At 35.6% G+C, this 12,211-nt stretch overlaps 1 protein-coding gene across 2 annotated transcripts in view; it reads left to right on the forward strand.

The window, feature by feature from the left end:
* Positions 1-12,211, forward strand: part of LOC122801581 (erythroferrone-like) — a 370,321-nt gene that overhangs the window by 256,973 nt on the left and 101,137 nt on the right. For both annotated transcript variants that reach the window (XM_044071025.1, XM_044071024.1), the window contains exon 4: positions 12,023-12,211. This exon is cut by the window's right edge and continues 17 nt beyond it. In XM_044071025.1, the coding sequence (XP_043926960.1) occupies positions 12,023-12,211 (189 nt within the window). The remainder of the gene's footprint in view (positions 1-12,022) is intronic.

Raw genomic sequence — 12,211 nt, forward strand, 5'->3', positions numbered from 1 at the left:
CAATCCCTCCGCACCACATGCTCCAGAGACCTCAACCTCATTACCACAATCAACAGAACATGCTGGAGGGACAGGTTCATAACCTAGAGACTGCCCATGCTATGGAATAGACTTCCCATACATGTCAAGCAGAGCACCTCACTGGCCTTCTTCAAGAGAAATCTTGATGTGTGGATGGGAAGTAGAAAATTCACCACGGGGATTACTCCACTGGCTCTACTCGACAGAGGCACTAGGAACTAAGAGGTCGGGTGGCACAATGCCAGGGTAATCCTATGGGCTAGGCTTGTAAAGGCTCCAGGGCCATTAGCCTAGTACACACCTATGAACCTATATATAAATATATATATATATATATATATATATATATATATATATATATATATATATGGATTCACTACTGAATCCCAAAATATCACAATCCCGAAACCTAAATACCGAGACTATAAACCCAAAACCCCACATACCGAAATATTAAAAACGCGAAATTCAAAATCGCGAAAGTACTACATACATACAGCACACACACAAACATACACACAACCTCCCCCCATAACCAAGCAAACCACCCTACACTAAAGATAAGCAGGTGGGCTTTGCCCCCCTGCACCCCCCAGCCCCCCACACCCCCCCTACTTTAATATTCTAACTCCGAGATCGCACAAACATACACACAAGGCAAACTCACACCCACACATTACAGCCCCTCACAACACACACACACACCACAGTCACAACACACACTTACACACACTAAAGCCCCTCACAAACACACTTACACACACATACTTACCTGAACCACAACACCAGAAGCGCTAACTCAAAATCCCTTAACATCGGGATTTTGAATTTCACGCTTCTGGTCTTTTGGTAATGTGGGGTTTTGGCTACATGGTCTTGAGCTTTTGAAATTCGAGATTTCAAAGGTTCGAGATTCAGTAGTGTTTATGTTTATATATATATATATATATATATATATATATATATATATATATATATATATACATACATATATATATATATATATATATACTGATATAGAAATATAAGATATATAGAATACTGGACCACTCTCATACCAAAAACTCATCATTTTGTCATGCTGTAAGAGCTCAAGCAAACAATATTGTCACACTTTACAAACCTACGATAAGGTTAAATAGAGTCCAATGAACTTTCACAACACAGCACTATTTACACAGAATCATCTCCCAGAGTGCCAAGAAGCAACACCAACCTGTTCCTTTTCAAACAACTCTGTATACTTTCTCAAAAAAAAAAAAAAAGTACACCTGCAACAGGTAAATGATATCTAACATTTTTCTGCAAAGAACAAGGCAGGAAACCACTGGATAAACACTTTATATAAGTAAAGCTTTCGGATACAATCCTTTCTCAATACAAAACATTGCATAGAACCAGCTCTTTATATATAGGTCCAAATATATCACATGACATGCAGCCAAAATCACATGATATGTCATCCAAATCACAAAAACATTTTAAAGAAACATTTTAAAAAAACTTTTTTTAAAAAACTTAATACAAAAACTTGAAATACTTTAATAAAACTTTAAAAAATATATATATTTAGATAAAACTTCAGGCTAAGAGAGATTAGCTCTACTTAATTTAACTAAAATAGGTTTGAGACTGACTTGGCTATTCAAGCCTGGTTTTGAATCACTCATAAGTCTCAAGATCCATTCATATTCTTTAATTTCTAAGTGATTATTTAGGTCCCCTCCCCTAGGTGTAGGTGTAACGTGGTCAATAATTCTAAACCTAAAAAAATGCTGCTGACCAAATTCCTCTATATGTTTGAATAGTGCATTCCTGTCATAGCATCTCCTAATTTCTGACTTATGTTCAGTCATCCTGTCCTTAAGCCTGCGGGTAGTTTTGCCTACACTCTAGGTGCAAACAAACATCTGTAGCACCTATTAGATATGTAACTACATATAATTTAAGGACACCCGCTGTTAGAAAAAATATATCTGATAATCGGGTCATCTTGATGGCATCAGATGAACTAAGAAGTTTATTGGGACCTAAACCCAATTTCTCTTATAAGAATATGAGGACCCTTAAGAGTTCACTATGTTACAAGGACTTTGAGAGGACTACACCTGTATCTACTATAGTGAAATATGGTACTCACAAATGTCACAACTGTTCTTGTTGTGATGACATTTGTAGTACAGAAAATGATACGTTTGTGCATCCTATCAATGGTAGGACATTTAGTTTTAGAGTAGCAGGTACATGTATTACTACCCATGTGGTTTACTTGGCTACCTGCCAGGCATGTCATGCTTTCTATGTAGGCAAAACTACCCACAAGCTTAAGGACAGGATGACTGAACATAAGTCAGAAATTAGGAGATGCTATGACAGGAATGCACTATTCAAACATATAGAGGAATTTGGCCAGCAGCATTTTTTTTAGGTTTAGAATTATTGACCACGTTACACCTACACCTAGGGGAGGGGACCTAAATAATCACTTAGAAATTAAAGAATATGAATGGATCTTGAGACTTATGAGTGATTCAAAACCAGGCTTGAATAGCCAAGTCAGTCTCAAACCTATTTTAGTTAAATTAAGTAGAGCTAATCTCTCTTAGCCTGAAGTTTTATCTAAATATATATATTTTTTAAAGTTTTATTAAAGTATTTCAAGGTTTTGTATTAAGTTTTTTAAAAAAAGTTTTTTTAAAATGTTTCTTTAAAATGTTTTTGTGATTTGGATGACATATCATGTGATTTTGGCTGCATGTCATGTGATATATTTGGACCTATATATAAAGAGCTGGTTCTATGCATTGTTTTGTATTGAGAAAGGATTGTATCCGAAAGCTTTACTTATATAAAGTGTTTATCCAGTGGTTTCCTGCCTTGTTCTTTGCATTTTGGTTCCTGGCGTTTATTATCTAACATTTTTCTACAATAAAATGACACTATAGAGCCATAACAGTTTCCATCTGCATAACTACCAAATATTACTGATGACTCATTTAAATGCCTATGCTATTGAAACTAAAATGCACCTTGACTAGGGGTCAGAAAATGACCTTAATCGAAAACACAGTTTTTACTATGACAGTAATAAATGTCAAGGATCTGCAAATAACCAATTCCTAATTAATTAAACTACTATGTTTTCTAGATGCTTTACAATCATTGTGTTGTACTTAATTCGCATGAGTAAAAGTGTACTCTGCCAATATACTGGGTACACTTAAGTGATATTGTACACCTATAAGACTGATTTAATTCCACCAATATACTAGGTACACTTAAAGAGATGCTGTACACCTATAAGACTGATTTATAAACAATGTGTAAGCTAGCCACACTGTTTCCAACTCACTGCTGAAAGTGGTCAGTCAGTCAGCACCAAATATCTGCCACAGGCATAAACTAAGACTCAAAAAAACAAATACAAAAATTCCACATGAAAAGTAGACTGCGCACGCTTTTAAAAATTTAAAAATAAAAATGTTAATTGCTTTTGTCCTTCAATGCACCTTAGACTTCTCCAGAACATACTTATAACAAACAATAACCAGATATCAAGGCAAAAAAAAATGGAGATTGCACCCAGCAAAATTAGTGCACAAAACTCTTTATTTAACGCTGCAGATACCACACGTTTTCGTCCCTAAAACCATAGACTTCATCAGAAATACTTTAATTAAAACCATTCGTCTTATATACCTTATCTAATTCCAAAGAGACTTTAGAGGAATTGGATGCATTGAATGAGAAACTTTATATGACTTCAGGTCTTCACTTCAATAGATGAAAATCAATTTTTTTATTTCTTATGGTACTGTGATAGTTTTACTTTAAAAAAAAAACTTTTGTCTTGCCCTGGTAAAGCTTGCTGCAGTCTCCATTTCATTGATGTCATCAACATCTATGAATATGGGTAGTTTTCTGGCCAATTCCTTCCCTGAATGCTGAATAAATAATACCCTGTGAATTAAAAAAAAATGTTTTGCTCTTGAAAAAGCAAAAAAATAAAATGTCTTTTGTTTGCAATATTAATGTTCACTGATTAAACATACCACATTAAAAAGTGCCAAATGGCTTCTTATTTGTACTGTTATCAAAATCTTTCTCCATCAAATTTTTAGTACTTGCTTCCCTTTCATATACAAATTTGGGTCAATTACTTGCCACTTTAAGAACCTTATAGTTATGTCCAAACATGCACTAATTCTAGATATAGATTTAACAATTTGTTTGATGTTAATGCTGTATTTCATAACCATTCTTTTCAGATAGGCATTCTGCCCAGTATTAATCTTAGCTGATTCTTTTATCACTTGTAATTCATAGCTATCTCTCAAAAGTGGAACGTTCATACCTTCCTGTCATTTTGTAGTTACTTCCTGATTAATTTGTCCAAAAATATTTTGGGTAGCCACTCATTGTAAACATACCCCTCTAAATATTAATTTTTTGTTGGAATATCTGATTCAAAATCAGACGTACTAATCTGACTAACTGGCCTTTAACCAAAGCACTTTTTTAACAAATGAGGTAACAGCTTTGAAAGTGTAGCAATGAACTAGAATATGTAGATTTTCTACAAATAATGGATATGAAATTCCTATTTATAAAACCTTTGGTAATCTCCATAGCAAAAGAGCATAACTTTACATCAAAGATTGTGCTAGTAAAAGTAAAAAAGTTAGTTGTAGAATTTATACAGTCCAAAAATTAATAACATTTATTTCGTGTCATCCCAAATAATACAAATATCAGCAAGGTAGCATGTATATAAACTCTAGGATTATGTAAATTATTATTAAAAACAAATCTCTTCTCTCATTCTAATAAAACAATATCAGCAAACTCTGAGCCACAAATTGCAGCCATGGCACCTCCTTGTTTCTGTTGAAAATACTTACCTTCAAAAATTTATCGTTGCTATTAAGGATAATTTCCATGAAATCCTTAAGTAAATTAATCTCATTATTAGAAAATAACTCAACATCAATTAAACATTTATAAAACCATTCTAAACTTACCTTGTGAGAAATATTAGTACATAAGTCTTTTACATCAATAGTAATAAAAAACTGATCATCTTTGAATGTATCACTAGTAAGTAGCATCAACAATTCCCAAGATTTTTTCAGTAAATATTGATATTGTTTGTTTTCAAATACTTGTTTATATTTGTGTCCACAAACTTTGCAAAAATGTTTTTGAACTGCCAGCTTTGACAATAGGTCTTAAAGGAGGATCCACATTTTTTGTGAGTTTTAAATATTTAAAAAATAATATTAAAAATATAATAATTTTTTTTGGTTGGCTACTTTCAAAAAAATATAAATCTACTTATCAGTTTGACCTTGTAATAAAACAAAATCAGATAATAACTTGTCAATCACAGCATATGCAATGCTAATGTTTATTATAAGACAATTCCCCATAAAAATCAGTATAAAAAAAAATTAAACATGTTGATTCATAACTACCAGTCACCCCACCCTTGTCCTGTTTTATTAACAGAAGATCTTTACTATTTGTGATGGAATATAACAAATTTCTTTCATATTAGGTTAAATTATTCCAGGTATTGTTGTGGTTAGCTAAAATAGATTTACTGTCTTGCTCACATAATTTTCTCAAACATATACTGCCAAATGAGATGGGAGTAAACAAACTCTTTTTCTTAAAGTTATTATTATAATAAGATTTACCACAAAACCATTACAAAAGGTTTAACTTTCTAGTGAATAGTTTCATGTCAATGAGTGCTCCCAACAGTTATGTCTTTTGTGCGCAAACAAAAATATATTCCCTTTGAAACAAATTAGTATACTAAACTCCAACTGAAAAATTACTGTAATTATAAACAATAAAGTTATTGTCTGAATTGGTAATCATATTCACATAATTTACCTTGTGTAGGTTTGCTTGTTCACACTTTCCTTTTCTCCTGCCCACTGATTCCCACGAAGATGGTGAGTATTCCCATGTCTGCAGATTCAGTTAGTTGTTGTTTCAGTTCTTCAGTCACTCCAAATGCTGCAATGGTGGGTAATCTAAATGGACATTCTGTTCATAATCAACAACTTTGCTGCATCCATGACTTCCTTAAAAATCAGTAGATGAAACAATACTTCCTGTTGAATTTTTAGGCTGTTTGTTACTATAAATCATAGGATCAGGATATGCAAATCTATTAGCATATTGCTTTTTTGTCTCTTTCCATCTTCCTGTCTTTTCTCTTATAAACCTCTCATGTCAGAGACTCAACCTTATTAAAGATATTCTTGTAAAAAATATATGAAGAGGATCACCAAAGGAACACTGCAGAACTAAATCCAGAAAATTTATTGAAAAAAGGTAAGCACTTTTGTCAAAAATCACAAGACTTCATCAGAACAAGAACATACAAAAAATGCTATATTTAAATACCCTAACCCTTACAGCCATTGGTTGACAAAGCAAACATCATTTCCAGTAAAATAAGCAGTTTAAAAAGACAGTACCACATAATCACAGTAACTGCCCACTACAACACACCAATTGCCACCTACCAACCACATAGACATTAATGTATTATGTATTGAAGTATGATTTAAAACACAGATGTTGAATAAAATAACATAAAAAAGCTGATTTTAGTTTTAATACAGAACTAATGGATAACTTGTCATTGAGCCCAGGTGGTTGACATGCATTTAATTTAATATGCCAGTTGAGCTCTAAATATTCAAGGAAGTCATTGTCAGGCCCCTCTCATGGACCCAGGTCTACTTGTTCAAGTACAAAAAATTTAAAATAATGCGTCAGGTTTTTAAACAGTTTTTAAACTGCTTAATTATTGTACAGGAAATGATGTTTGCTTTGTCAACCAGTGGCTGTAAGGGTTAGGGTATTTAAATATGGCATTTTTTGTATGTTCTTGTTCTGATGAAGTCTTGTGATTTTGGATGAAAGCGCTTAACTTTTTTCAATACATTTTCTGGATTTAGTGCTGCAGCGTTCCTTTGGTGATCCTCTTCATATATATTTTTACTTGGTTTTGGTGTTCGTTATTTCTAAAGATATTCTTATAATGATTCTCATATTGGTGGAACAATTGGTGGATCATGGGAAATTGTATTATCTAAAAAATAATTTCAGATTCAAGTTTGTCCAAAGGCCAATTGTTGGCTCACATAAGAGTCTGCATTAATTCACAACCATATTTATGAAAAAGTTTTATAAGCTCATTATGTAAATTACTTCCTTTTTCAAGTCCCATTGGTTATTTCCAATAACAGTGACTTTTTGGTACAATTTTAGTTTTTATTCAGCCCTTAAAATAACCATTTTCCAACTGGATTTTACAATATTTCTACAGTTTACTTTGAAATTTATGAAGCTGTTGATCTAACGAACTAATATCAGAACCATGCTTGTTCTCAAAATACAAATTTTTCTTAAAGCATTCCTGGGCAGAAAAAAAATACTGATGACCTTATCAGGTTGATTGTCATCATTATTGGTCATTCCATTTCAAGAACTGTTACTAATCACAAAATTGTCAACTGGAGGCAGTTGAACAGATGAAAAAAATTCTCCATTGATGCAGACCTGAGACATAGTATTTGAACCTTTATTCAAAGAATCTCTATGATTGTTGTTGTTAACGACAAGTGCAATTTGCAAAAGTTGGTTAACCAGCTGTGTAGGACTCCCTACCATGGTAGGCAAATCCATACCACCCATAGTATAAAGGTCTACATTTTCTTATTAAAAGAGTGTGTGGTCTACCTCTCATATGGCCTTTTTTTTTTAGTCTCAGTTTATGCCTGTAACATACATTTGATTCTTAGTTGTTTTGCTTGTGGTGCTCAGCTGGGGTCATCTATGGTTTTGAAGTATTTTGTTTCACTTTCAGATGATCATATACAACATGGTAAAAAGAAAAACTACAAGTTTTCCCATGCAAAGAATAAGAAATTGCTATAAGGTCTCAATCTCCACAATTGGTGGATGATGAGCCATGAATGATCTGACCATGTCTTATACAATTGTGCCTGGTAGGGGGTTATTGCTGACATAAATGCTTTCATTTACCAAAACAATATGTACAATCAAATCAGATGAAGGACCACTGACATGATCAGTAGTAAGAGTACTTGAACAGTTGGTCTGGAAAAAGGCCACAGATGGTAATCTGCTGACTGAACCACCACTAATAGAAATGGATAAGTTTCTGGTAACTCTGCATAGGGGTCTGTAGACAGTTCCACAATCCCTAGAGGAGTGTTATACATTGTTGAGGAGATGTTTAGGATACCATGTATATCTCTTGGTAATGTCCATGGTGGATATGTCTTAACATAGACAAATATCCACCATTACAAACTCAATGGAAATATATGAACTTCAAGTTTGGAGGCCACTAGCACAAGGCATATTATCTACAATATCCCTGTACCACTATAATAATTAGTTGTATTTTATTCACATGGCTGCAGCTACTGGTGAAGAACCTTAGTCTGGCTATCTCCATCCTGTTTTCACAACTGCAGTGTTATGAGGACCCGCCACCATGTATATACAGCTGCCTGATGTAAGGGAACTATACATCTCTGATGATGGCAGTAAAATTCTGGCACGGTCATGAGTTACAGTGTCAATGGTAGACACAGGCAGTTTGATGGCCACATTGCCACCCCAACCCATTCCATGGTAAAAGCTTTTATGCCTATGCAATCCATGTGCAGGGCTATAATTCAGGAGCAAGCTGACGCTAACACAGATATTGCTAAACTGGTTGGGGTTGTACATGATCTGCATGATGACCTGAGAAAGTGTATTGGACACCTGTGCAATATCATAGACATGAGATGCAGGGAGGTTGTATGCAAAAGGTGCCTGTGTGTGGTCACACATTATGGCTGAAGCACTTCCTGTGGCCAGACCACCTCTGTCTCTGTTGGAGAGGTTTACTGTAGAAGGAGGAGGTCACAATTAGGAACACATAATGCGATGACATCCACTCCACCATACGGTGTTGAGGGAAGTTTATTGTTATGTGGACTTACATTTATTTTATTTTTTATTTTTATTTTATTTTATTTTTGTTAACCGGGAAAGTCCGACTGGACACAGGTCCATTTTCAGCGGAGGCCCGGGGAGAAAAGCTCCATGATACAATACAATATTAGATGAAAACAGTACAAAGCAATTCTTAACATTTATAAGTAGTACAGAGGACCATTTACATGGCATGTGATAACTAGAAGAATATACAGTCAGTACTCTAGTAGAATATACAAGTAGTACAAATAATACAAATATATATATATAATATATTTTTTTTTTTTTTTTTTTTTTTACCTTCAGAATATTAGTAACTATAAAGTTGTAATACATTTATGCTTTAGTATAACTGAGAAGTAAATAAATGCCCATAGTGGCATAAAATAGGGTAAAGGTATAGGTAGGATGAGAGTAAGATAATCTCTGTTAGGTATTGTGTTAGTCTAGAAACAGATTAGAGTGTTTTTCAGGTAAGGGATATGGTACAGAATAGTACAAGTGTTGGAATGTTTACTGCTTATAGATTGATGAAATGTTAGGATGGGACACAGCCCAAGAAGATGTTATAGCACTGTACTAAGATCTGGTCAAGAGGTCCAGGGCACCCACAGGAGACATATGCAATGATTGTGCACACATGTAAACATGCAGTTTATGCCAAGTCCAGCGAAGGCATAAGGCACACTTCACAGTCATGAATCAGTCTGTTCTCTCAGTGCAGTGTTTATCATGCCTGTTACCTTCATGGAGAGGGTGACCTTGTGGACAGGAGTGTGCACAATCATTGCATATGTCTCCTGTGGGTGCCCTGGACCTCTTGACCAGATCTTAGTACAGTGCTATAACATCTTCTTGGGCTGTGTCCCAGCACACACACACACACACACACACACACACACACACACACACACACACACACACACACACACACACACATCTGCACTGCCCATTTCCACATACATGCACAGCAATGTAGACATCACTACATCCCCTGGCCAGTCTACCCTGTCTCCTAGCTCTCTCCCATGCTCAAGTCTGACAAACCAAACAGCAGTATTGCTCAAACATATCCCTGAACACATAATGTCCCCATGTTTTCCCTCACCACTCTGGCCCTCCCCACCTGTGCACATGATGTAGCTAGAATTAATATAAGCATGAAAGTTAATTAGCCCCCTTCACAAAGTTGTACACTTACTGCAGGAGACAGGAAACGTCAGTCCTGTTGCTTGGGTAGCCTATGTCTGATGCATAGTAAGGTCAATCTATATATGTTATAGTACAGCCTGGGTGTAGATTTCCATGCATCATATTTAATGCTCTGTTTAATGTTTTATTCTGACCCATAGTTGTGAATCAGATGCTGCCTCTTAGCCAGTGCCATGATGTACTGCACCCACCTCTGTCTGGCATAGTACTCTCCTGCAGCCAGCTCCTCATCATAGGCTCCTTATCCAGCATCTCCTATGGGACTTCCACCTCCAGAATGTCTTTGCCCCGCTGTAACCGACTGTATATAATGATGTTGTGTAACATTACACAGACTTCAAAGATTTTACTGTTTGTTGCAGTCAGCAGACATTTAATAGGTCAAACACATGTTTGACAAATGACCTGGGTCTGTGTCAGGGCAGTGTTATTAGTCATTCTCTGCTATGGTCTGGAATTTCTAATAGATATTATTAACTATGGCTGCAAGGCATATTTGGCATCACCAGTAAAACGCCCTTTTGCAAAATTACCCAGCACAAACCTCTGGTATAGGTCACACATGTGTCATATGTATGAGCTATGGTCACTAGCTGGATTGCCTGCAGACACATTGTATATTATGCCCTGTGCATTACAGACAACCTGGCAGTTGATAGAGAAGAACCCCTTATGGGTAATATTCCTTTGTTCCTGCTCCACAGGAGGAGTCTTTATAGCAATGTGGGAGCAGTCTATGTTTCCCAGTACCTCAGAGGAAACAGGCTATGTCTTAAAAAAAAACAACGTGGTGCTGCTTCTATGCTTTGTAGTATGTGGAAGCAACACATGCTTCCCCACATAGTGTAGCACAGTATTGAGGAAACAGTGAAGTATCACTGAGGCAAATGCCCAGTATAAATTCACCATACCCTCTGTTGGTAGCTGAAATCTCCCTGTAGCTAATATTCTCAAAGCCACATTCACTTTGGCACTCAGAGAGAAAAGTACTCCATGGATCCCACATGCCTACATATGACATGACACACCATAACCAGCTGTTCCATGGTACCACTGTACATGCAGTAACGATATAGATTTTCTGTTTCATGGAAGTATGATACGTTAGGTACGGCTGGATGACTCGGAGCCACGAGGGTGACAATGCACAACACTGTGACTACTGGCAGTGAGTACAGCATATTATGCATACAGATTTACTACTGCTATGGCTACCTCATAAATGTTTTCTCAGTCTGTGTGCCATCATTTATCATTTTATATGTAATCAACAACTCTGGAGTTCATGTCACTCGTCAACAAATGTATACATTTCTGAACTGCTCTGCCATATTGCTTACCCTCATTTACATTCACTGTTGCCCTCATTTTAACACTGTTGTTCACTAGAATGTCACACAACTATCTGCATCTTATAGAAGCTGCAAAATTAATCAGGTTTCTACACTAATGTGTCTCTGAATAGCCTACTTCCAGCGTGTGGCCACTCTTCATGCATAATCTCTTACCATGATTCAAAACCTGTTTCAGAATCCCAGAGAAGCTGTTCAGCTACAGTTCAGCTAATGCAGATGAAAGTATAATTAAAAGTTAGCACTAATGAAACAAATGAGGGGAACTACACTAGAGAGTCAAAGAAATGCATGCATGGTATTAAAATATTGCTTTCAAAAGATACTTAACAAAGCATAATAAAAATGAGACATTTTAAGCAAATCATATAAAATGACATTGTCTCTTTTATTATCAGATGTGGTTCAGAAGAAACAGATGAAGGATTCTTGTCCAACATGTGGTAGTGAAGACCAGGAAGATGACAGTGCTCTGAGTTTAGTGAGCACTCAAACAGAAGAAATGGGATTCTTCCATTGTATTGAAGCTGCCTTTCACTGTTTTCTGGAAGAGAACATTTCTGTAGAACGTCGGAGTTTACAGGAAC

The sequence above is a fragment of the Protopterus annectens genome, chromosome 5.part0 (genome assembly GCF_019279795.1).
Source record: "Protopterus annectens isolate FY-2018-M chromosome 5.part0, PAN1.0, whole genome shotgun sequence".
Lineage (NCBI taxonomy): Eukaryota > Metazoa > Chordata > Ceratodontiformes > Protopteridae > Protopterus > Protopterus annectens.